The following is a 25,783-nucleotide window of genomic DNA, read 5'->3' as shown; positions in this document are numbered from 1 at the left end:
GATCTCCAAAAACTTCCTGGATTGCCTGTGCACTGCTGTATTTCTCTCCCAGCAGATATCAGGATAATTGAAATCTCCCATGAGAACCAGGGCCTGTGATCTACAGACTTCTGCTAGTTGTCTGTAAAAAGCCTCATCCACCTCTTCTTTCTGGTCTGGTGGTCTGTAGCAGACACCCACCATAACATCCCCCTTGTGACATTCCCCTCTAAATTTAACCCAAAGACTTTCAACTGGCTCATTTCCAGTTTCGTAGTGGAGCTCTGAGCATTCATACAGCTCTTTTACATACAGTGCTCACTTATATATTACAAATACTTGCACTGTAAAAAATCAAAGGAAATCATATTTTTCAATTCCCCTATTACAAGTACTGTAGTGCAGTCTCTTTATGGTGAAGGTGCAACTTACAAATGTAGATTTTTTTTTCTTTTTTGTTACATAACTGCACTGAAAAACAAAACAGTGTAAAACTTTAGAGCCTACAAGTCTACTCAGTCCTACTTTTTGTTAAGCCAATCGCTAAAACAAACAAGTTTGTTTACATTTGTGGGATATAATGCTGCCTGCTTCTTATTTACAATGTCATCTGAAAGTGAGAATAGTTATTCACATGGCACTTTAGCATATCTCGCATATAAATACCTTGCAGTGCTGGCTACAAAACATTCGTATGCCCCTTCATGCTTCTGCTACCATTCCAGCTTCCATGCTGATGATGCTTATTAAAAAAAAATAACACGTTAATTAAATTTGTTACTGAAATCCTTGGGGAGAATTGTATACCTCCGCTCTGTTTTACCCATATCCTGCCATATATTTCATGTTATAAGCAGTCTTGGATGATGACCCAGCACGTGTTGTTCGATTTAAGAACACTTTCACTGCAGATTTGACAAAATGCAAAGAAGGTACCAATGTGAGATTTCTAAAAATAGCTACAGATCTTGACCCAATGTTCAAAAATCTGAAGTGCCTTCCAAAATCTCAGAGGGACAAGGTGTGCAGCATGCTTTCAGATGTCTTAAAAGAGCAATACTGCGATGTGGAAACTACAGAACTCGAACCACCAAAATTGAAAATCAGCCTTCTGCTGTAGGCATCTGACTCAGATGATGAAAATGAATATGCATTGGACTGCGCTGTTTTGAATAGTTATCGAGCAGAACCCGTCATCAGCATCTGGAATGGTGGTTGAAGCATGATGGGATATACAAATCTTTAGCACATCTAGCATGTAAATATTGTGCGATGCCAGCTACATCAGTGCCATGCGAATGCCTAGTCTCACTTTCAGGTGACATTGAAAATAAGAAGCAGGCAGCATTATATCCCACAAATGTAAACAACCTTGTTTGTCTTAGCGATTTGCTTAACAAGAAGTAGGACTGAGTAAACTTTTGTAGGCTCTAAAGTTTTACACTGTTTTTTTTCAGTGCAGTTATGTAACAGAAAAAAAAATCTACATTTGTAAGTTGCGCTTTCATGATAAAGAGATTGTACTACAGTACTTGTATTAGGTGAATTGAAAAATATGATTTCTGTTTTTTACAGTACACATACTTGTAATAAAAAAGTGAGCACTGTATACTTTGAATTCTGTGTTGTAGCTGAAGTCACTGTATTTGAAAATGTAGAAAAACACTCAAAAATATTTGATAAGTTTCAATTGGGATTCTGTTGTATAACAGTGCAACGAAAACTGCAATTAATCACGATTAATGCTGTTGGCAGTTTGATATGTTTCTCTTTTAAGTAAATATGCTTAACGGTATCTGTTCATGAATAAACCATTTTCTCCTTTCTGTATTTTAGACAGGATGGACAGCCAGCAGTTAAAGCAAGTGATGATATTCTTGCTTTTGCCTTCTCCTCATCAGGAGGCTATTTTGCTTTGACTGATGACAACAAACGTCTGGTTCTTTTTCGTACTAAGCCTTGCTGGGAATGCCTTAGTGTCAGGTAAGGAATCAGGATATTGAGTGTCTGTGTATTATAAATTGGAATGACTGCCGTTTTAATACTGTAAATATCAGCAGGATTTGGGGCACAGCTGTTTGTTACTACTGGCTTCTCCCTCTTTCCTCTAATTTGCTTGAGTGAATTTAATGCTGGTGGAAGTGAGGGGCCAGTGTTAAGATGTTAAGCCGGAAATGGTATCTGTACTCTACAAGCTTCCCTCTAAAAGTTTTCAATTTTCCTCCATTTTGACTTGCATCCTTTTTTTCTGGAAAAGCCCATTCAAATGTATACAGCACACTAGCTTTGGGAAGGCAAGCTTTTGGCCAAGGGTATAAGGGAAAAAAAAACTTTTTGTAACAAGTGAAGAGAGATCTTTTGGATATTTAAAAACAGAGCACCCCTCTCGGCTCTGTGTGAACACTAAATCTTAAAGAACCACACCTAAGCACTGCTCCAGCTACTGACGTAATCCAAAATAGGTTTGCAGGAGAGAGGATCTTAAGGAGCTTCTGGAGGCTGTTCTAAAAATCTGTCCTTATGTACAAGTTATGTATTGCATGCCTTCTCTTCTCTAACCCCCTCCTTTTGAATCTCTTACTGTCCACTAGAGGCCCTACTGTAATAAATCTTTCTCTGCTGATTATGATAGTTTTCTATATGAAGACACATAGAACTTTTCAAAAGTAAAATCTTGGCAAATTAAGCTTCCACTTATGTTGATCTCTGAAGAATGCTAGATTCTTGTCCCATCTACGGAGCAGAATGGAACTGTATTATTGGATTCCTCCCTCAGTTCTACCTGCGGTGTAGATGCTGGACCTCTAGTGTCTTGCCCAGTGTCTTATAGGAAGTCTGTAGCAGACCTGGAAATAATAGAAAGGAACTCCCATTTTAGTGCTTTAACCTCAAGGTCATCCTTCTTTTCTGGTGATTAGGGTTGTACGAAGCCTAATAAATTAAAGTAACATCAGCTTGCAACAAAAGCCAGTCTTAAAAAGGCATTGAAGTGGTTTCAAGTACTACATCTATTGAATCCCCTCTTCCCATGCCCCGTCCAACTTCCTGTCATCTGACAACCACATTTTCCCATTTTAAAAATGTTCATTCCCTCTTGCTGTATTGGAGACCTACAGAAGGAAAAGGAGAAATGGAATAACTGCATGGTGCAGTCAAGTGCACAGGTAAGCAGACAATGCTCTAATCTCTTTTGGTCAGTCTTATAAAAAGTAAATATACACATTAGAAATTGAGAAGTGATAAGTTGAGCTCCTGCATCGCTTGCTGATCAGTACTTTTTCACTGTGGAAATGCATGGTGAGGGATATCTAATTAGCATCTCTGGGTATGTCTATACTGTGACTAAAAACTCACAGCTGGCCTGTGCCAGCGGACTCAGGCTCCTGGGGCTCGGACTAAAGGGCTGTTTATATTGTGGTATAAACATTTGGGGTCTAGCTGCAGCCTGAGCTCTGGGACCTTTTCACCTGGCAGGGTCCTAGAGCCTGGGCTCCAGCCTGAGCCCGAACATCTACACTGCAATTAAACAGCCCCTAAGCCTGAGCAATCTGAGCTTGAGTCAGCCGGCATGGGCCAGCTGTGGGTTTTTAATTGCAGTGTGGACATACCTTCAGAATGTGCCAGCAACACAGTCACACATAACTCTGCAGTTTTAGATTACATTTTACTGCGTGAATTTTGATTAATCTCACCACAGAGCCTACTTTTCTCTTGTCATTGTTTTGGAGTTTTTGCTCTAACTCTGGTGAGAGAGTGATAACCATTCTATGGAAATATTGCTACTGTTTTATGCAGTCAGACCCCAAGTCTAGGCCTGCTTTAGCCAGAACTATCATGAATTTTACCTCTGTTTCCTCATGCATCCACTTCTTCTCACTGCCCCAAAAGAATAGTACTGTCCTCTGTCCTGTTCTCATCGTCTTTAACTCTGAGGCGTAGAGGATAATTCCTGGATTTTCAGTTTTCTGCTAGACTGTCAGCTTGGAATCCAGGTGGACTTTGCCAGGAATTCTGTAACATCACTTCCTCCCATTAGGAAACTGGGAATTCCGTGCAATGATTGTTGTTTTTTGGTAAGATAACTCTAAAATAAGTTTGAGCTCCTCATTCTGGTGTGAGATGAAATCAATATCAGCTGTTTGTGGCAAGATATGTAGCAAGCCTAATACAATGCTGGCAAGTCATGAATACACGAGAACTTCTGTATCTCTTGCATAGCAATAAAGGTAGGGCCAAAAAAAAAGTCCCATATGTTGTAGAAATTATCCAGCTAGTCAGCAAGCTAGAAAGTAACCTATTCCTATACTGGTGATCCTAAAGCTCTAATGAATTCATAGTTGGTAGCATCTTATAAGCCATAAAGTTGTGAAAAACAGCTTACTTTAAAAATCCTAAAATGATAGTAGAGTATATTGACTTAAGCCCTATATCGAGGTCGGAAACCTTTCAGAATTGATGTGCCGAGTTTTCATTTAATCACTTTAATTTAAGGTTTTGCATTCCAGTAATACATTTTAATGTTTTTAGAAAGTCTTTCTATACGTCTATAATATATAACTAAACTATTGTTGTATTTAAAGTAAATAAGCTTTTTAAAATGTTTAAGAAGCTTCATTTAAAATTAAATTAAAATGCAGAGCCGCCGGGACCCGGGCACTGTGCCACTGAAAATCAGCGCATGTGCCGCCTTTGGCATGTGTGCCATAGGTTGCCTACCCCTGCCCTATATAATGCTTTTTCACCCCAGGGATCGTTGCATTTCAGTGGTGGGTGAGGTCCTTTATTTACCCAGGAGTCTTAAGGCATAAATTAATCCACAATTGCACTGAGCAATTTGGATGAAAAGTGATCTAGAAATAAAAAATAATAGCTGCAATAATTATTAAATTATAAATACAGTTTTAAAGCAAAATAAGAGTGAAATCTGTTTTCAGACTCACCTGCCAATTATCAAGTGGTTGTCCATGATCTTAGAGGAGAGGAAAGTGATCAAGAACAGTCAGCATGGATTCACCAAGGGCAAGTCATGCCTGACTAACCTGATTGCCTTCTTTGAGGAGGTAACTGGATCTATGGATGAGGGAAAGCAGTAGATGTGTTATTCCTTGACTTTAGCAAAGCTTTTGATACGGTCTCCCACAGTATTCTTGCAAGCAAGTTGAAGTATGGGCTGGATGAATGGACTATAAGGTGGATAGAAAGCTGGGTAGATCGTTGGGCTCAACGGGTAGTGATCAATGGCTCCATGTCTAGTTGGGCAGCCGGTTTCAAAGCGGAGTGCCCAAGGGTCGGGTCCTTGGGGCCGGTTTTGTTCATATTCTTCATTAATGATCTGGAGGATGGCGTGGACTGCACCCTCAGCAAGTTTGCAGATGACACTAAAACTGGGAGGAGTGGTAGATACGCTGGAGGGTAGGGATAGGATACAGAGGGACCTAGACAAATTAGAGGACTGGGCCAAAAGAAATCTGATGAGGTTCACAAGGACAAGTGCAGAGTCCTGCACTTAGGACGGAAAAATCCCATCACTGTTTACAGACTAGGGACCGAATGGCTAGGCAGCAGTTCTGCAGAAAAGGACCTAGGGGTTACAGTGGACGAGAAGCTGGATATGAGTCAACAGTGTGCCCTTGTTGCCAAGAAGGCTAACGGCATTTTGGGCTGTATAAGTAGGGCATTGCCAGCAGATCGAGGGACGTGATCATTCCCCTCTATTTGACATTGGTGAGGCCTCATCTGGAGTACTGTGTCCAGTTTTGGGCCCCACACTACAAGAAGGATGTGGAAAATTGGGAAGAGTCCAGCAGAGGGCAACAAAAATGATTAGGGGCTGGAGCACATGATTTATGAGGAGAGGCTGAGGAACTGGGATTATTTAGTCTGCAGAAGAGAAGAATGAGGGGGATTTGATAGCTGCTTTCAACTACCTGAAAGGGGGGTTCCAAAGAGGATGGATCTAGAGGGTTCTCAGTGATACCTGATGACAGAACAAGGAGTAATGGTCTCAAGTTGAGGTGGGGGAGGTTTAGGTTGGATATTAGGAAAAACTTTTTCACTAGGAGGATGGTGAAGCACTGGAATGGGTTACCTAGGGAGGTGGTGAAATCTCCTTCCTTAGAGGTTTTTAAGGTCAGGCTTGACAGAGCCCTGGCTGAGATGATTTAGTTGGGAATTGGTCCTGCTTTGAGCAGGGGGTTGGACTAGATGACCTCCTAAGGTCCCTTCCAACCCTGATATTCTATGATTCGATAATTATCTGCCTTGTGAAAGATGATGACAAAATCATAATTAAGGCTACGATATAGTTACAGAGGTCATGGATTCCATGACTTTACTGGACCTCTGTGACTTCTAGGGCTTCAGGAGAAGGAGGAGGCGGCACTGTGCTTCTCTGCCTGCAATTGGGGCTGGATGAAACTAGGACCTTGCAGCTCCAGCCCTACGGCTTCCCAGACTTGGTGGGGGCTGCAGCTGGGGCCATACACCCCTGTCTCGCAACTGTAGCCAGCTCTGGAGCAGGGGCTGTGTGTGGCCATGACAGGGGGCTCAGCCTGGCATTCCCCCCTCTTCCCCCAACGCTGGGACTCCATTCCTCCCCCTACCTAGCTCTGTTATTTTTAGTAAAGTAACGGACAGGTCATGGACTCTGAACTTTTGTTTATTGCCCGTAACCTGTTTGTGACTTTTACTAAAAATAACCATGATAAAATCTTCACGTTAATCATAATCACAAACTAGTGATCCTATATTGCCTTAAGTGGCTGATATCAGCTGTTGCAAGGGAAACTCTGAGCTCAGATCCTGGTGACTAAGTGTAATACAAGTGCATAGGCAAGCCCTTGCCTTATTTCCTGCATGTCTTTATAAGAACCTCATAAGGTGCAAAAGGATGAGGGAAGCTGCTGTGTGTAAGGTGCGTCTGAGTCTGCTCCCTTTTGTGCACCTTAAGAGCTACACAGCTGGAGATGATGCAGATTTATCTAGCTATGATGTTCCTAAGGCTCACATCAGAGGGGCTTCCTCTTGTAGTAGGATGCAGGAGACAGAGTGTTGTGTCTCCAAATAGGGCTAGTACACAGAATTTACACGTTGTTATTGACAAGATGTTGCAAATCAGGAGAGCTTCCAAGTCTCCCTCCCCATGGTTCTTATGCACATTTTGTGAGTGTGGTTTTTTTATTTTATGTTAGGAAAGTCCATCCAATTTTATTTGGAAGACAAGAATGGCCATACTGGGTCAGACCAATGGTCCATCTAACCCAGTAACCTGTCTTCCAACAATGGCCAGTGCCAGACGCTTCCAAGGGAATGAACAGAACAAGGCAATCATCAAGTGATCCATCCTCTGTTGTCCAGACCCAGCTTCTGGCTGTCAGAGATTTAGGGATACCCAGAGCATTGGGATTGCATCCACAGGTTGATTGTGTGAAGTACTTCCTTTTTGTTTTAAACCTGCTGCCTGTTAATTTCGTTGGATGATCCCTGGTTCCTCTTATGTGAAGGGATAAATAAATAACACTTCCTTATTCACTTTCTCCATATCATTCATGGTTTTGTAGACATCTATCATGTCCCCCCTTGGTTGTCTTTTCTCCAGTTTGAATAGTCCCAGGCTACGTCTACACTGCACGATTATTTCGAAGTAGTTTAAACCGATATTACGAAACCGATGTTATAAAATCGGTTTTGCGCGTCCACAATGCGATCACAAAATCGATTGCTTGTGTCCATGGTCCAAGGCTACCATCGATTTCAGGAGCGGTGCACTGTGGGTAGCTGTTCCTCACCTATCCCAATAGTTCCAGCTTCCGTGATTGAGGCCCAGCTGCCTGATGCGGCCAGAAAACATTGCCCCGGGTCGGTGCTGTACAGCCTCACCTCCTCCTTTGTGAGCGGCAGAGACAACCCTTTGGCGCGTTTTCGCCGGAGTGCATTGAGCAAACGGCCATAGCACAGCAATCATGGACCCTGAGATCACAATACGCGTATCCTGACGTTGTCAACACCTCGCGTCACTCTCGTGCTGACTGACTTATACTGAACATATGAACTGCCAAAGCAGGAGGAGAAGGAGGAGGCAGCTATTGCTGAGCGGCTGAGCCGACAGCGTATACAGATGGAGCAGAATCTCCATAACCGCTGGCCCCGCGTTTTGGAGCTCTGCTATTAAACGGCGGCATCTACCTACCCAGTTTGAACGCCCGAATTTGGGCACGGGAAACAAGCAAGACTGGTTGGGACCGCATTGTTTTTGACGGTGTGGGATGATTCGCCAGTGGCGATGCCGAAACTTTCGCATGCGTAAGAGCACTTTCTTAGAACTTTGTGACATTGCTTTCCCCTGCCCTGAAACGCCGTTAATACAAACATGAGAGCCCAGCCCTGACAGTGGAGAAGCGAGTGGCACATAGCCTGGAAGCCTTGCCAACGCCAGACAGCTACGGTCAGTCACTGGGAATCCATTTGGAGTTGGGCAAATCTACTGTGGGCGGCTGCAGTGATGCAAGTAGCCCAAAGCAATCGCTTAGCTGCTGCTACGAAAGGTTGTGCTCTTGGGAAACGTGCAGGTGATAGTGGATGCTTTCGCTGCAATGGGTTTGAAACTGTCCGGTGGGCCCCTAAATGGAACCCATATCCCTATCTTGGCCCAGAACACCAGCGTTACCCAGGTACGTGAACCGCAAGGGGTACTTTTCAATGGGCTTGCTGCTGCAAGCCCCAGCTGGGCGACCACAGGGCGTTTCACCACATCCAGTGGAAATGTGCAGGAAGGGTTCATGACGTCACCGTACTTCAGGAGCAAGTCTGTTTAAACAGCTGCAGCAAGGGAATTACTTTCCCAGACAGAAAATAATTAAAACCGTTGGAAGAAAATGTTCAAATGCCTATAGCTATCCTGGGTGGACCCAGCCTACCCCCTTGATGCATGGCCTCATTGAAGCCAATACACTGGCAGCTGGACAGTGGTCAGCCGAGCCTGTCAACTACAGGCTGAGCAAGTGCCGGATGGGTGTAGAATGTGGCATGGCCGTTTAATAGGGTCGGCTGGCGATCATTACTTACCGCTTCAGACCTAGCCACAAACCAATGTCCCGCTTGCTATTGCTGCTTTGCCTGTGTGTCCACAATCTTTGTGAGCTAAGGGTCTGGAGACATTTATGGCTGGGTGGAGGCTGAGGCAAATCACCTGGCTGCTGATAACTGAGCAGCCAGGACCAGGGCGTTAGAAGAGCACACTGGGGCGCTGCGCCCTCAGAGAAAGCCCTTGAAAACGAGTTCAGCAGGGCCAGGGTACGGGTGTGACTCTGTTCTTCCCCTTTGATGAACCCTTCCGCCACTTGATGGATTATTCAGTGTAGCCAACCCACCCCTCCCCCTTTCATTACAGGCGTTGGCGCAAGGAAATAATTCATGTATCGTTTAAAAATCAGTTTTATCTATTCATTAAAAGAATATATGCATCTTTAAAAATCATGAGTTTTCCTTACTCGATTTCGCCTTGATAAGCAACCCACCCTCCCTTTCGATGTATTCTGTATTACAAAGGAACTATAAAAAAAGGCAGAGAATTAGGCAAGGTGTCCTCTGCCTGCTGTGCTTTGGAAAAGGAAGGGGGTAAGGGAAATGGCTACTAAGCACATTGTTAACGAGATTACAGCCTTTTCCTTGAAACTCTGCAGGTGCGTGTGGAGGAGTGGCGGGTGCAGAAAGCCTTCCACCACGCGTTTCTTACACGCTACTGGTGAGGGGAGATATTGGGACGTGGGCTTTGCCAGGGAGGTTATACAGTGGCTGCCTCCAGTGGTACTCTGCCTACTGCTGCCCTGCTCTTCCTGAGCTCCACCATGACGTTGGAGGATTTCAGTTGAGAACGCCCAGCAGATTCCAGCTGTTTCTTCTTCTCCAACGCTGCGTCTTCGTCTGCCTTAGCCCTCTCAGTCGGCTTCATTGCCTCTTTCCTGTTCTTTTTGCTACCACATCACTTCCAATCATTCTGTTTTATCCCTCATTCGTTTACTTCAATAAATTTCTTGTGAACATTCATCTCGCGTCTTCTTTTCTTCCTCCGCCGCTATCACAGCACACCCTCTGCTGATGGCATTAGTCGGACTTCTGAGAAATGTGCAGCTTGCATGGAAGCCCCAAACACAGGGTGATAATGTATGTGAAAGATACCTTTTACAGAGCCACAGAGGCAATGATAGTACTCTTACTCTTTTCACATGACACTACTCCACCTTACAGAGACATGTTGATCTCTATACAAGTCGCATTTGTAGCGTTTAAATTTCAGTGTCTGTGCTGATGGTGTGGCACACACAACAGACGCCAGGTAGGCCAAACGTACGTCCACGCGGAAGATGGGTAAGTGAGGCCTTTAAAATTTTGACTTCTCCGCCGTTTCATATACACAGTGTCTATATGATGCCTTGCTCCTGTTTAAGAGGAGCCTGACAAAGCCCAAACCCCCTCTTCACATCCACCAACAGCCGCATGGCTCCTATCATATCACGACACTTTGCTAGTGATCACCCTACATCACCCCCCGCATCGCCCGTTGCTGGTAGCAGGGGAAGAATCCTGCTTGCCAGACTCTTGAAAACTAGTCGCGTATCCCTCCTCCCATCCCGCCGCTCTGGCAAAACGTAGCAAAACTCGCATGTCTGCCCCCTGTTTATATTCCTGATGTCTTCAAGGTAACAATGGATGAATTATCTCTCTCGCTGACAATAGCACCGCCAGGTAGGCCAGATCGTTTGTTTATGCAATGCCTTCAGTGCAATGCCTTCAATGCCATGCAGTACCAAATGTCTTGCAAATGCAAGGCGATTGAAAATTTCGTTTGAAAAGTTACTACTATGGGGAACGGAGCAAGGCTGTTCCTTGGCCAGAAATGTTCTCATATAGCTTATAAGGGTTTTGAGTTTCCTCCACGATCGATTCTATGGACATTAATTTGGAGGATTTCACTCACCCCTAGACATGCTTAACGAAATTTTCCTGTACAGTTAGATGGCTGCGACTGCAGAAAACAAAAAGCCTGGTGTCAATGCGATCTACAAAAAACCAAACGTCTTGTTTTTAATCCGTTTTGGTACAGCAATGCTTAGGGACACTTACCTTGAGGTCCTTCCATGGCTATCACTGTCTGGGCGGCTTCTCGCCTTGGAGTGCATGGACTGTGATTCTTGGGTCTCAAAAGATCCTGGCTGTTGGGTCGTTTTCGGACTGCCTGTGTGCCTATCACCCACATCTGTCATCTTCATCCTCAAAATTCGTCTCCATCTTCCCCTCGGACTTACATCCTCAGAAACACTTGATATTTCAATCCCAAGTCTGAGATCCACGGGACGGGTGGGCACTGGTTAGCCCCGCTGAACCCCAATTGCATGTAGTTCAGCCATAGAAGCCCGGCATGTTTTCGGCTCAGAGCTGACCTTCCGTTTGCTTCTCTGGCTTTTGGTAACCCTGTCTAAGTTCTTCAGTTTCACTCGGCACTGAAGGGGAGTCTCTGCGTGACCTTTATCAGCCATAGACTTTGAAATTCTTTCAAAACTTTTTCATTTCGTCTTTTGGAATGCAGTGGCCTGTGAGACTGAGTCCTCACCCCAGATATGCGATCAGACTCCAGAACTCTGTGTGGTCCAAGCTGGCATGCTCTTCTTCGAATATCAGGATTGACTGCATTTGTGAGTAGTGCAAATGACCTCTGCGGGTCATGTGTGTGTGCTGACCCTCAACGGTGGACATCAGGAATGGAATTTCAAAAGTTCGCGGGGATTTTTTTTGGCGGAGCTTTTTCCTGTTTTACCTGGCCAGCTGCATCAGAGTTTAGTGTCCGAGATATCATGAGCTGCCCTGTGACAATGGCTTCTGAAACCAATTGGAGTGGCTCACTTGGGGCAGAGTCAATCGCCTCCCTTCTGGTTTCTTAAAAATGAAGTATGTCCTGCCCTGGACTGTATAGCCACGACTGGCCTGCCTCAAGTGACCCCTCCCCCCCCCCCGTTTTATGTCGACAAATAAGTTCTGTTTGTTATTCTTGGATATTCCTCACGACTGCATGACAGAAATGGGGGGGTTGTGGGCCCTGCCACGGGTGCTGCAGAGGGTTGGGTGAGCAGACAAGTGAAGCATGAGTGCTCGGTTCTGCGGTACAGGGGAGAGTAGCGATACCCTCGTTAAATGTCTGAACTGTCCTGTGTATTCTGTTAAAATGTTACAGCTTAGAGTCATGCTGAAAGAGCCAGAAACGCGTTCTGGTTCTAAATCATAGCATCCCAATCGGAGAGCCCTGTGTCACGTTGATCTGTAAAAGCAGCAGGAATCGTGTGCGTCTACTAGATTATACAGATTTCGATATTTCTTCCTATGTACAAGTCGTAACCCTGTAGTAGGTTTCGTAATCTCGCCAGTGTATGTCAATCAACTGCTATTATTATAAAATAGAATAAGATAATAATAGAAGATATATATAGAAATACTCTATATTTCTATGCCTGCTGTGATCCTCAGCAAGGTATATCCATGTGCTCGCGACCACTCCGCTACCACCTTCTACTCCTCTCGTTTGGGAGGAGTTCCGAAATCGATTTAAGGAGGCGGTAAAATCGATATTAATGACGACGTCATGTGAACGGATACAGCGTTAAATCGGTATATCGGCCATTAAACCGATTTAAAGTCGCAGTGTAGACCTGGCCCCAGTCTTCTTAATCTCTCCTCATATGGAAGCTATTCCATACCCTTAATTTGTTCCATACCCTTTACTGTACTTTCTCTATACCTTTTCATTTCTAATGCATCTCTTTTGAGATAGGGTGATCAGAAGAACTACAGGCAATATTCAAGTTGTGGGCGTACCATGGATTTATATAGTGGTATTTTGATAGTTACTCTTATCTATCCATTTCCTATTGGTTCCTAAGTTTCTGTCTTTTTTGACTGCCGCTGCACAGTGAGCAGATGTTTTCAGAGAACTGTGCAAGATACTCCAAGATCTTTCTTGAGTGGTAACAGCTAATTTAGACTCCATCATTTTGTATGTATAGTTAGGATTATGTTTTCCAATATGCATTACTTTGCATTTATCAATATTGAATTTCATTTACCATTTTGTTGCCCAGTCACCCAGTTTTGTGAGAGCCCTTTGGAGAACATTAAACCTGCATAGTTAAACAAGGAAGTCAGGAAATGCCAAAATTAGGTTTACACTTGCAACTTCCATTATGCCTTTTCATATACGCGCATTACAATAGTCATACATGGCCATTCCAGTGCACTAACTGCCCCAGTAACAATTACTTTGGTTTCACACACATATCGCTATTCTCTTAAATGAAATCTCAAAGAAAAATAATAATAGTCGAAAACACCATTTCACCTGTAGGCGAACACTTCACAAAACGATGGCTCTGTATTTGACCTCTGTCCTCATCCTCAAAGGAAACCTGCACAATGCTTTCAAAAGACCAGCCTCAGAGCTTAATATCTTTAGTAGACACTAAAAATTATTGTCTTAATAAAGACATTGAATTTATAGTTTATTGCAACAATCTGTAACTCGCTAATCCTTTTTTTAGTCCTGTGACTGCAGAAGCGTTAACAGGCCACTTCACCTTGATGATCTCTTACAATATGTGTTAACTGCTTACCGTAAAAAATCTGTTCCACTATTCTATTTAGCTGTGACCTTTCCCAGACATGAAGATGGTGAAAGAGACAAGCTTTTGAGCTAACAGAAGTTGGTCCAAAAATATATGACCTCATCCACCTTATGTCTCTGATCATACAGTGACAGATATTGCAACCACATTTGGTATCTGTGGGGACTGTGTCATATTAAATTTATGAATGTTTTGTGTATTGCTGTGGGCAAAGAATTATATTCTACTCCACATGGGAGGGTTTCCACACCTTTTTCAGTAACTAAAAACTGTGTGTGTGTGGGGAGGGGGGGGAGGGGGGGGTGACAGTAGCCTAGAAAGGAGTGATTACTGCTGTCCCTTGGATTGTAAACAGCTGGAGAGAAGTGCCTCCCTCTAGGGTGGCTTGCGTATATTGTTCCAAACAGGCATCAGAGTCCCAGGGAGGGGAAAAAAGTGTTTTTATATAAAAGGATGAGTTTAAACAGACTCAGGGGACTTCTTTTTGACTCAAATGACCTTTGGTCCAAAGAGTGACCTAACCTGCTGTAGAGTTAGACTGGAACCTAGTGGGGTCTCCATAGGACTGATGGGTGATCCCAGGTAAGTTTTTAGTATGCATTTAGGTGTTTTGTAGTAGCTGTGTGGTAACTGCTGGCTTATGCTGGTTGTAGCCCTTGGAGAGAAAGCAAAGCACAGGGGCTGAACTGAAAGCTTGTCTGTAGTGAAGATGCTGCTATGCCAATGGGAGAGCTTCTCCCATCGGCATAATTAAATCCGCCTCCACGAGACGCAGTAGCTATGTCAGTGGGAGACCCTGTCTACATAGGGGGTAGGCTGATATAACTACAGCACTCAAGGGTGTGGATTTTTCACACCCCTGCGTGATGTAATTATACTAATATAGGTCTGTAGTGTAGGCCTGGCCTCAGTCAAAGCTGCTTGCTGGGTTGAATTGCAGTGAACTGCAGCCTAAAGCTCTGATTTGGAAAAAGGAGGGACCTGGGTTTCTGCTCAGAGAGAGGTAAAGGCTAAAGGCCTGAGACCTGGGGGGACACTTCTGGAGTAGATCATGGATAGGAGTTAAAGGGTTTGGCTACACTTGCAGGTGCGCAGCGCTGGGAGTTAAAGCTGTCTTCGTACAGCTGTGTAGGGAAAGCGCTGCAGTGTGGCCACACTGACAACTACCAGCGCTGCAGTGTGGCCAGATTTGCAACATTTGCAGCGGTGTTGGGAGTGATGCATTATGGGCAGCTATCCCACAGAGCACCTCGTCCCATTTTGGCGCCGTTGGTTGTGGGAAGGGGGCGGAGAGTGCGGGTCATTCTGCTTCCTGTCCCAACACCCTGTGATGCATCGCTTCACATCCCAGCAATCCCTGTTTTTCCATGTTTGGCGCCATCTTGACTCTCTCAACGGTTTCTGTGCAGCGCAATTTCTATAGGAAATGGAGCCCGAACTGCTGAGGAATATGCTGACAAGTCTCGCCAGCACATCACGTTTGGCAGTTAAGCTATTCCTTTAGATCCAAAGTGACAATGAGGAGTCTGATGATGATAGCGAGTCGCCTGACGCGTATGACACAATTGCTTCTGGCATTCACGGAAATGCTCAGCACTGTGGAACGCCGCTTTTGGGCTCGGGAAACAAGCACTGAGTGGTGGGATCACATCGTCATGGAAGTCTGGGATGATGAGCAGTGGCTGCAGAACTTTCAGATGAGAAAAACCACTTTCATGGGACTGTGTGCTGAGCTCGCCCCCACCCAGCGGCGCAAGGACACGAGATTGAGAGCTGCCCTGCCAGAGAAGCGGGTGGCTATTGCAATCTGGAAGCTGGCAACTCCAGACAGCTACCGATCGGTCGAACCAGTTTGGAGTGGGAAAGTCGACCGTTGGAATCGTGTTGATGCAAGTTTGCAGGGCCATTAATCGCATCCTGCTAAGAAGAACCGTGACTCTGGGGAACGTGCAGGACATTGTGGATGGCTTTGCACAAATGGGTTTCCCTAACTGTGGAGGGGGCGATAGATGGGACGCATATTCCTATTCTGGCACCACCCCACCTAGCATCCGAGTACATTAATCGGAAAGGGGTATTTCTCTATGGTTCTCCAGGCGCTTGTGGATCACCGTGGGCGTTTCATTGACATTAACACAGGCTGGCCTGGAAAGGTGCATGATGCACGCATCTTTCGGAACACTGGCCTGTTCAGGAAGCTGCAGGCAGGGACTTTTTTCCCAGACCGGAAGATCACAGTAGGGGACGTTGAAATGCCCATTGTGATCCTTGGAGACCCCGCTTACCCGTTAATGCCTTGGCTCATGAAACCGTATACAGGGAAGCTTGACAGGAGCAAGGACCGGTTCAACTACAGGCTGAGCCGGTGCCGAATGACTGTGGAGTGTGCTTTTGGCCGTTTAAAAGGGCGCTGGCGATCTCTGTATGGGAAGCTAGACTTGGGGGAAGCAGCATCCCTGCGGTTATATCCGCGTGTACCCTCCATAATATTTGTGAAGGGAAGGGTGAAACATTCAGTCAGGCATGGACCTCTGAGGTTCAACGCCTGGAGGCTGAATTTGCACAGCCAGAGAGCAGGGCTACTAGAGAGGCCCAGCACAGGGCTTCAAGGATTAGGGATGCCTTGAGGGAGGAATTTGAGGCTGAAAACCAACAGTAATGTTTGGTGCCTTGCACGGGAGTGAAGTGCAGTGGTTACAATGTTAGTAGGAATCTGTTTTTCCTAAGCTGATTTGCAGTGCCTGTTTCTTTCCTGGGCTAAGGTATCTTTGACTTTCTGCAATAATAAAGACTGTTTTCAAAGCCAAGAATTCATTTATTGAAAAGAAAATAACTTTATTGACAGACACACAACATTTTGGGAACCTAAAAGGGCAGGGGGGGGGGGGGAACTGTACAGTCACAGGTTTGAATATGTCCTGTCTGGAGTGCTGTGCAATGACTGCTGCACTTCAGGATGCCTATACTGCATGGTGATGGGGGTTGAGTGCAGAGGGTAAGGGTCGTAGTTCTCAGGGCTGGTTGGTGAACGTACAGGTGTTGGAGGCAGCTGGTGGTGGTAAGAACCTGGATGCTGGGGAAGGGGGTTTTGAGCTGACATTGGGGCACAAGGGAAAGAGCTTTGGGACGGGGAGGGGGGGATGGCGTGGTAGTGCTCTGCCTGCATGGCTACGAGCGCCTGGATAGAGTCCGCTTGGCGCGCCAGGATGCTTATCAGCTGCTTTGTGCTTTTCTTCCTGGCCGCTGCGTTTCTCTGGCAGGATCCTGCTTTCCCTTTCCCTCCAGTCCTGCAGTTTTTGATTCTCTCTGGCAGAGTGATCCATAACTGCTTGCAGCATGTCTCTTTGCTTTTTCACGCTTCTTCCGAGGTTTTGGAGTCTTTGAGCTGTTGATAACACACGGGGCAGCAGCCGAGAACTCAAGGTTGCTTGTGGAAAGGCAAAAAAGGCAACAGTTAACAGAGGCAGCATTGTTTATATCTCAGACAGTTATTCCCACACAGTGAAGGAGTTACAGTCTTCACAATAGCATAATTTTCCCATACCAAAGAGAGCGCACATAACCCACAAAAGCCCCGAAATGGTGAGTAAGGGGGACTGATTGCTTCAGGGCTGTACTGGGGTTTCTGTGCGTTGGGGAAAGCAAACAGCTGCAGGGGGCACCTACACTGAACACTCTCCCAACATTTTCCACAGGAGTTGATCCTGGAAGATATCTCGCTGCTGCGGGTCACCTGGGAAGAGCAGGAGGGTTGTCTACAGCAATGCGGATTCCGCCCTGGCCCTCATGCAGCTTGCCTGTGTGCAGCAATGGCCCCCCCTTTCCCCCCCGCCCCCACGGCACAGTTGCGTGGACGCGTTGGCCTGACTGGGACAAAGACCACGTGGCTCTCCCAATAAACTTGTGCAAGCGCATTGCCCACGCTCTGGCTGAAACTTTTGAAGAGATTACTGAGGCCGATTACCGCGACGCGACAGACCACATCAATGTGCTATTCCACATCTAGGCAGGCATGCATGCATGCAGAACCCTCCCTCCTCTCCTGAAAAATTCCCATCCTGAAAATAAAAGCTGCTTACCGGGAACCTGCTCCTCTGTTTGTCCTACACCAAGTACCAGCTGCTGCGACTGGCTACCTTCCTCCTGGCCTGAGAAGAGCTCCTGACTGCATGCCTCCAGGGACTCTGGGGTGTCTCCTCCCAGCCCAATACCCTCACTCTCGGTTTCCTCCCCCAAAGTGTCCGTCGTGATCCTCGGATTAGCGGTGGGATCATCCCCAAGTATCGCGTCCAGCTCTTTGTAGAAATGGCAGGTTGTGGGGGCAACACTGGAGTGGCGGTTTCCCTCATGGGCTTTGCAATAGGCACTCCGCAGCTCCTTCACTTTAACGCACTGCAGCGTGTCCCGGTCATGGCCCCTTTCCAGCATGGCCCTTGATACCTGCCCAAAGTATCGTAATTCCTACGGCTGAAGCGCAGCTGAGACTACACAGCTTCCTCCCCCCAAACACTGATGAGGTCCATCAACTCGCCATTGCTCCGTGCTGGGGCTCGTTTGGCATGTGGAGGCATGGTCACCTGGAAAGATTCACTGATTGCACTCCACACCTGGCTGAGCAAACAGGAAGGGGACTTTTAAAATTCCCGGGGCATTTAAAGGGCAGGTCTGACACTTGGTCACCTGAGGCCAGGGCAGTAGAGTTCAAACTGATGAGCAGAGTGCCTGAACAGGCATTCTGGGATACCTTCGAATACCTCTGGAGGCCAATAACAGTGCTTTTGGTGGCCACACTGGCGGAGCAGTGCTGCATCACCAGCGCTGCATTCGTTATTCCCCGGGCCAAGGTGGAGTACATGCAAGGCACATACAGCGCTATATTTCCCTGGCTACAGCGCTGCAAGTGTGGACGGTGAGTGAGTTGCAGCGCTGTAAAGCCACCACCAGCGCTGCAACTCTCCAGCGTAGCCAAACCTAAAGATGCTTTTACCTTGAAACTGACATGGTGGGAGTGTGTGAATTGGTGAGTGCCAACTGCAGTGAAAGCATGCACTGTAGGAAAGGAATAGTGAAAAGAGAGAGAAGAAAATGAGTTGTGAACAGCTGAAGAATGCTCAGAAGCTGATCTTTTATGCACAGCAGGGACTGCCTTTTTCTGATCAGATGAAATCTGACTTGGTGGCCATGCTGCACTCTTCTGACTCAAAAGGAAGAGATATCTGCCCCAAGCAGGGACCGAATGGCCATGTCAAAATATCTGTATATCTCCAATCATGACCATTTTTCTTTTCCTTTCAGGTCTGTTATTAGAAGATGCACTTCTCTGATTATTACAGCTGCAGAGGATAAGATTCTGGTTGCAGACAAGTCTGGAGATGTCTATTCTTATTCAATAACAGAACCACAAAAATCAGGAAAGATTGAGCTTGGGCACTTGTCCCTGCTCTTGGATGTGGTACGTATGTTTATTAATTGGGTTTTCACGCAGCCTTTTTCTTTTCCCTTAAAGAAGTTTTAGCGTTGTTATTCCTACGGCAAGTTCATAGGACTTTAAAAAAAAAAACAACAAAAAAAAAACAACACTTTATATAACCTATATTGAAGAACAGCCTCTTTTTCCTTTTGAGTTCTTACCTGAACACAAATGCAAGAGGCAGGAACAGTTTGCAGAGGGAATGCAGTGAATAGATCTTCTATTAGTGTAATTTTTATGATCTGTTGTTTTTATTACGGAATCATAGAGCTTAGAGATGCAGTTCACTTGTGAGGTCATCGAGTCTAGCCTGTCAATGTGGTACTGCAACATTTTAGTGCTTAGTCCATTTTTAAATGCAACAAGGCTTCCTTTGTGCTCCTTCTGGAGGTTATTGGCTTTGGTAAACTCAACAATATTCCTGCCTTCTGCTACTGCTTCTTTAGTTCTTATTAAAAAGGCTTGGGGCTTGCGTTCTAAATGTAAATTGTGGCTTTCTGCTTGCATGATAAATTCAAAATCATGAAACTAGTGTATTTGGATTTATTGCTTAATCACTAGTTACAAAGCAGCACATCAAAAGACATTCTGAGCTGTCCGTGCTGTGTGCTTATTTTGTGCCAACAGGCGCTGAGTCCTGATGACCAGTATATCCTAACTGCGGACAGAGATGAGAAGATTCGAGTCAGTTTGACTAGAGCGCCACATAACATCATATCTTTCTGTCTTGGGCACAGAGAGTAAGTTTGTGGAGCTGTCCGCTGTATTTAAGGGCTGGCTGGAGGAGAGTGGCTCCTGTTTGTGGAGTAGTAACTGGATTCTGGGTTAAAGAAACTCCCCATGCTGTACTGTTTTAGTCCAGGATACAGCTATAACTTAGTTTGTGGCAAGGACCATCTTTTTGTTGTGTGTTTTGTGCAGCACCTAGCACAGTGGTGTCCTAGTCCATGACTAGGGCTCCAATATGCATAATAACTGAGTCAGTATGTGAGACAGAACTTAGGAGGAGCTCACTGTAGGGAGAAGAGGATATAAGCAGGATTTGAAGCAAGGGAGATTGCTGGGAAGCATAAAGTGAAGGAGATTACAGGGAGCACAGCTCCCTCTCCCTTATTTAAAAGCCCTGTCCTTTCCTTGATCTCCTCATTGAGTGTTGAGGTTAGGGCCTTGCCAATCATGGGTACCTGAACAGGAGGGCAGCAGAAGAAAGTGGTGCTTGGCTGGAGAGATTTTAGGGCTCCAATCCTTGCTATCTATTGGTGTCACAACAGTAGCATTAGGTAGGAGAAGAGAAAGTGCCCTTGTTGGAAGTCCCCTATCACCTTCTCTAGCTTACAGGAAGATTTGTGCTCTCTGCCCCAGCGTCCCCTTTCCAGTCAGGAGGGAAGACAAATACCTAAAGAGATTTTTATGGAAAACCTTCTGAAATGCAGGAAATTGCAATGGTATTTCAAAGCCTTCGTAGAACACCCTGCCCTTCCCATTTAGATTTGTTTTGACATTAATATATATTCTCCATCCTGGTCAATAGAGGTTCTCCATTACTCTGGCCTTCATAGGCATAGTAAAGTGAACACCAGAGAAATGCCCCTGCATAGGATTGCACAATGCTGTACACACACAATTCTGCTTGTCTGGCTCTGGGGCTACTTGGGGGCACATATGTTTTGAAATGTTTTTCTTCACTTGTTTCTGTTCACGTGCAATGAGGTATCAATGAACATCAAGAACAGGTGTTAAAGGAGAGTCAGGAGAGTGGTGCTCTATTGGATACGCTGCAATCACCTTAGCCCTGTCTAAGTGCTAAGAATACAGTTAAATAAGATATTTAAATATCTTATTTATACTAATGTTAATTAATATCACTTTTGACTGTTGGGAATATATCAGCATAGATTTGACATTCTTTAGAAGCTGCATAATTTTTGAAATTAATGTCAAAGGTCTTAAATAGCCTTTGAACTCAAGGCTTTTGTTATGTATTTACATTGCTGTGTTTGATCTCTGTTTATTGTATTAACAATTGTATCTTTAATGAACATAAGAGTTTTGATGTTCAAGAAAGACGTTGCCTGTAAGTAGGGGCGATGGTGCCTGGACAAACAACTCATTAACAATTCCACAATAGGAAGGCACTTAATACAACTAGCACAAACACTTTTAAAAATTCATTATTTAAATATGATAATTAGTTGGGGATTCAGTGTGTTTCTCACTTGAGTTCTCCTGTTTTTGAATGATGTGTATTTTTATTTAAATTTATTTTTGTAATTGAAATTGCAGCATTATGCCTCCGTGCACCTGCAGTTACTGCTTTGTAACAAGCAAAATTCACTTGATATTTTAGTTAACTTTAAATTGTTTATTTTCAGAAACAAGAATTCCCCCTTTTAAAAACACAAAACCAAAACTCAGACATATGTTCTAACCTGTGCAGTGCTTTGACAGCAGCACATTTTACGTTAGTGCACATGACCCCTGGGTTAGTGTGGAACTTAGGGTCCATATGAATCCACAAAGAACTTCCAAAGGGGTATCCTGGTTGAAGTTGCAGTATTATAAGCTCCTTGATGTTACTGAGATTCCCAACTGGATGCAGCTAATCCTAGAAAGGACAGTGGGGAAATAGTTACATGGCTTGGTTGCCCTAAAACTGAGTAGATGGTGCCTTGGATGATCCCCAGCTGCTGTGAGGGAACCCTCATGCGCTGATGCTCTGACTTCACTAATTAAAAACAAAATCTATATTGATGTATGTGGTTTTTTTAAATTTTACGTTTGTAATTGATCCATGAGCATGATACAAATCTATTTGTAAATCTAATTCCGTGTGCATATTCTAATCTAAATGACTAAAACCGTATTCACACAAGCAGCACTGTTTCCCCAGTTAGAAGGGGATCAATAGAATTCCTAGAATATAATAAAGTAAGCAATCCTTGTATTATGTGGAATATCTTTCCAGGAATATTACAGCGATATAATGAATATACTATCTCTGTCTGCCAGTTAGTTTGAAGAGGAAAAGCTACCTTTTTTCCCTGTAACTTATTATGCCTTTTTATTGCCTTCTTAAAATATATGTAATGGATGACACTGTAACCTTAAAATATACTCTTACTATTATATTGGTACTCTGTTTACACTGACACTACACATAAATGTTGAACTCTCAACTTCTTTCCCTTTAGGTTTGTAAGCAGAATATTTGTAATACCAAACTATCCAGATCTTATGCTATCAGCTTCTGGGGTATGTATTCTGATCCTTTCAAAAAAAGAAATGTCAGTCTTTGAGCCAGACTTGAGTTTTCTGCTTGTTTTGCAAGGATTTGGTTTCTGTAGAGGTGGAAGACTTGCTCTTCAGTTCCACTCCCACCAACATTCTACTCTGGGTTCGATCTTTCTATTGTTAGTAAGATAGTGGTGATTTAATCTCAGTTTACAGCAATGCCAGTTGCTTATTCGGGAAAACGTATTTAGTTCTTAGTCCCCAGACAAGAACTGAAATTGACATTTCTAATTTCTAATGATGGGAGCACTTTCACCATATCAGTTTTTTAAGTAAAATTGGAACTCCACTAACTCATGGAAATGTCTGGAATGCTCTGCAAGTTACTGAATGCTGTGAATGGTGTAGTGACCTGAAATGTATTGAAATACTCATCTTGGTGTAGTACTGAGGTTTGGGATGGAGGAAATATTGCCCTATCTGAATTTGGTCACAATTATGGTTAGCTGTCTCCGTATGAGCTGGCCCTATCTCCTACTCTAAGTAGGAATCACATTCAAGGATGAGCACCAAGCATTCTGAAGTGCTAAATGACACTATCTAGAAGGTCCAACTGAACATGTAAAGCCTATTTTTAGTTTAAATTTAATGTTGATTTATAATCACATGCATTTTAAATATTGTTAATTTTCAATATTACTACCCTTTTTCTTCTTGCCAATGGTCTCCGCTTCTAGTCTGACTCACCTTTGTTTCCTATCCACTTCTGATTTTTTATGTCTGCTTATTTTTTTTTCTTGAAATATTTTAAAAAATAGCCGTACTGTATTTTTGTGTTCAGCTTCTGCGCACTCAAGGTTTCTTTGTTCCAAGGCTTCTTTCTGTGAGGCTGTAGCAGCATCAGCTTAATCTGTGCATTCTTCTTGCTTTTCACATCATTTCTAGTTCTGAGGGATGGAGAAATCGCACAGTCCTCACCAAGTCTTCAGGATTAACTCTAGCTTCAAAGCACTGACAAATTCAGTATCAAAAGATTATTCAATAATTGAGGTAGATTAAACATTGGGTGGACCAGCCAGGCATTACAGTTAATATCCCTCTAACGATTAAGAAGCACTAGAATCCCAGATGCTTTTATTTAGAGTATTTAAGATGACCTAGCATTTGTTTGAAATCTTAATCAAACTTCTCCTCCTTGCAAGACTTTCTGGATTGTATATCATATGGTTGTAGGTAGAACAAGAGTTGTTTTATCAGTAGCACAATATGACAGCTCTAGACCCAGAAAGAATGAACAATTGGAGGTGATCCCCAGTCCTCTTAGAGAGGGGAAACAATATTCCCTATTAATGTGTGTGCTGCTAAAACCTCCAGTCTGTCTAATACTAATAATGGAACTGCACAATGGGGGAAAATACACTCTAGAACTGAAGTCTGTAATCTTGTGGTAACTGTTGTATCTTTTGATTTGATTTTTTCCTATTGCATGCCCAAAGGTCCTGTATTTTGTTCCCACGCAGTATCTCTGAGCAATATCAGTCTTAGTGCTGTCCCCGGCTTTATTTCATTCGTAGGGAGGCAACTTCAGTGATATTTCCCAGAACAGAAACAATGAGGAGTCCTTTTGGTACCTTAGAGACTAACAAATTTATTTGGGCATAATTTTTCATGGGCTGAAACCAACTTCATCAGATGCATGAAGTGAAAAATACAGTAAGCAGTATATATATATTACAAAACATGAAAAGATGGGAGTTGCCTTACCAGGTGAGGGGGTCAGTGCTAATGAGGCCAATTCAGTTAAGATGGAAGTGGCCTGTTCTCAACAGTTGACAAGAAGGGGTGAATATCAAGAGAGGGAAAATTACTTTTGTAGTGTTAACAAGGGCAGTGCAATCAAGGTCCACCTTAATTGAATTGACCTTGTTAGCACTGACCCCCATTTGGTAAGGTAACTCCCATCTTTTCCTCTGTGTGTGTGTGTGTGTGTGTGTGCTTATTTATTTTTCACTCCATGCATCAGATGAAATGGGTTTTAGCCCACAAAAGCTTATGCCCAAATAAATTTGTTAGTCTCCAAAGTGCCACAAGGACTCCTTGTTGTTTTTGCTGATAGAGACTAACACAGCTACCACTCTGAAACCTGTTCCAGAACAGAGTTTAATCTCAAATATAACTAAATGAGGATCTTCTCTCTCACTGAATTATTATCCAAAGGATTTGGGTACTGTAGAAGGATGAGTGAGGGAAAAGAGCAACCTAAGGGGAGTGTCATTAAGCTGGTGAGTGCGTAGTACATTTACTGTTGTGCTGTTTACAAGACACTCAAAATCCACTCATCCAGCAACTTAATTTCCTCTACAAAGGAAAAATAACTTTTGTTTGATTGAATAACTTAGAATTGAGCTGAATTATGCATTTATTAAAATACCCTATCTGCAATTTGAGAACATTTAACCAGTTTCTTTGAGGGTTTAGAATCTCATGCATGAAGTATCTCAAGGCAAAGTATGATTTAGCTTCTGAAGATCACGAGTGGCTTCTCTGTGCCAGTGATTATGTTAATTAGCCTATCCATTTGAATTTATTCAGGATTGTACTCTGAGGCTTTGGGAATACAAAAGTGGAAAAGAAGTGCACTGCTGTCATCTAAACAGTTTGAATAAGACTGAGGAAACCAAAAATGACAAGGTATGGGTTTTTGATGAGTTGTGTATGCTCATGCTGTCATCATACTCCCTGAACCCTGTGGTTTAAAAACATGTTCTATTACTGGTTAGTAGTAGAGCCACACAGGATGGATAAAAATGAATGATTTAAAAAAAAAACAAACCAAAACCAAACAGCTGATTTTTTAATTTGTTTTTTGAGGAAAAAACCTATCTAAAGATAGTTTTAATTAAGGTACATTATAGCTCAAAGATATCTCATCATGGAATAGGGATTATAAATTATAATTCTATAGTATGCGACAATATATTCAGGTAATGTTTAAGAAAAGTTTTGTAAATGAGTTCCAAAGTAGGTCATAGATTAAGGACCCAATCTTATGGAGTTCCAGGGGCTTCTGTGTAGATTATTTAGGTTAATCTTTCTGTCTACTCAATGGGATTCAGTGCTCAGTGTAGACGATACCATCAGAGATGCTTAGTTTTGCAGTTCTCAGACTGTGGATTTGTATCTCCAGAGATAACATGCTTATTAACAGCAAAAATGTTTTTAAATAAATAATATATAGCCATGAGAAATAACAGACCTCAACCCTCTTGTCCCTCTGCAAATTTGTGTACATAGAGTAAATCCCTTACCTCTCTCTAAAAGTGCAGTTTCAACAATTTCAATGAATAGAAGATTGTTGGGAGTGGAATAGATCTGGACAAGGAGAAGAAATCTGGAGATAAATGTGAGAAGGGAGGGACAGGCAGTAGAAACAAAA

The 25,783-nt window shown here is 43.7% G+C and overlaps 1 protein-coding gene across 1 annotated transcript in view; it reads left to right on the top strand.

The window, feature by feature from the left end:
- The window catches only part of WDR4 (WDR4 tRNA N7-guanosine methyltransferase non-catalytic subunit), a 48,577-nt gene that overhangs the window by 5,210 nt on the left and 17,584 nt on the right, over positions 1-25,783 (top strand). Inside the window, exons 3-7 of the mRNA XM_075074006.1 lie at positions 1,816-1,962; positions 18,942-19,098; positions 19,744-19,856; positions 22,308-22,368; positions 24,940-25,038. Coding sequence (XP_074930107.1) covers positions 1,816-1,962; positions 18,942-19,098; positions 19,744-19,856; positions 22,308-22,368; positions 24,940-25,038 — 577 coding nt within the window. The remainder of the gene's footprint in view (positions 1-1,815; positions 1,963-18,941; positions 19,099-19,743; positions 19,857-22,307; positions 22,369-24,939; positions 25,039-25,783) is intronic.

The sequence above is a fragment of the Chelonoidis abingdonii genome, chromosome 1, assembly GCF_003597395.2.
Source record: "Chelonoidis abingdonii isolate Lonesome George chromosome 1, CheloAbing_2.0, whole genome shotgun sequence".
In the NCBI taxonomy this organism is placed as follows: Eukaryota; Metazoa; Chordata; order Testudines; family Testudinidae; genus Chelonoidis; species Chelonoidis abingdonii.
The sequence above is the reverse complement of the archived record's forward strand: the minus strand, read 5'-3'. Positions and strand labels throughout refer to the sequence as shown.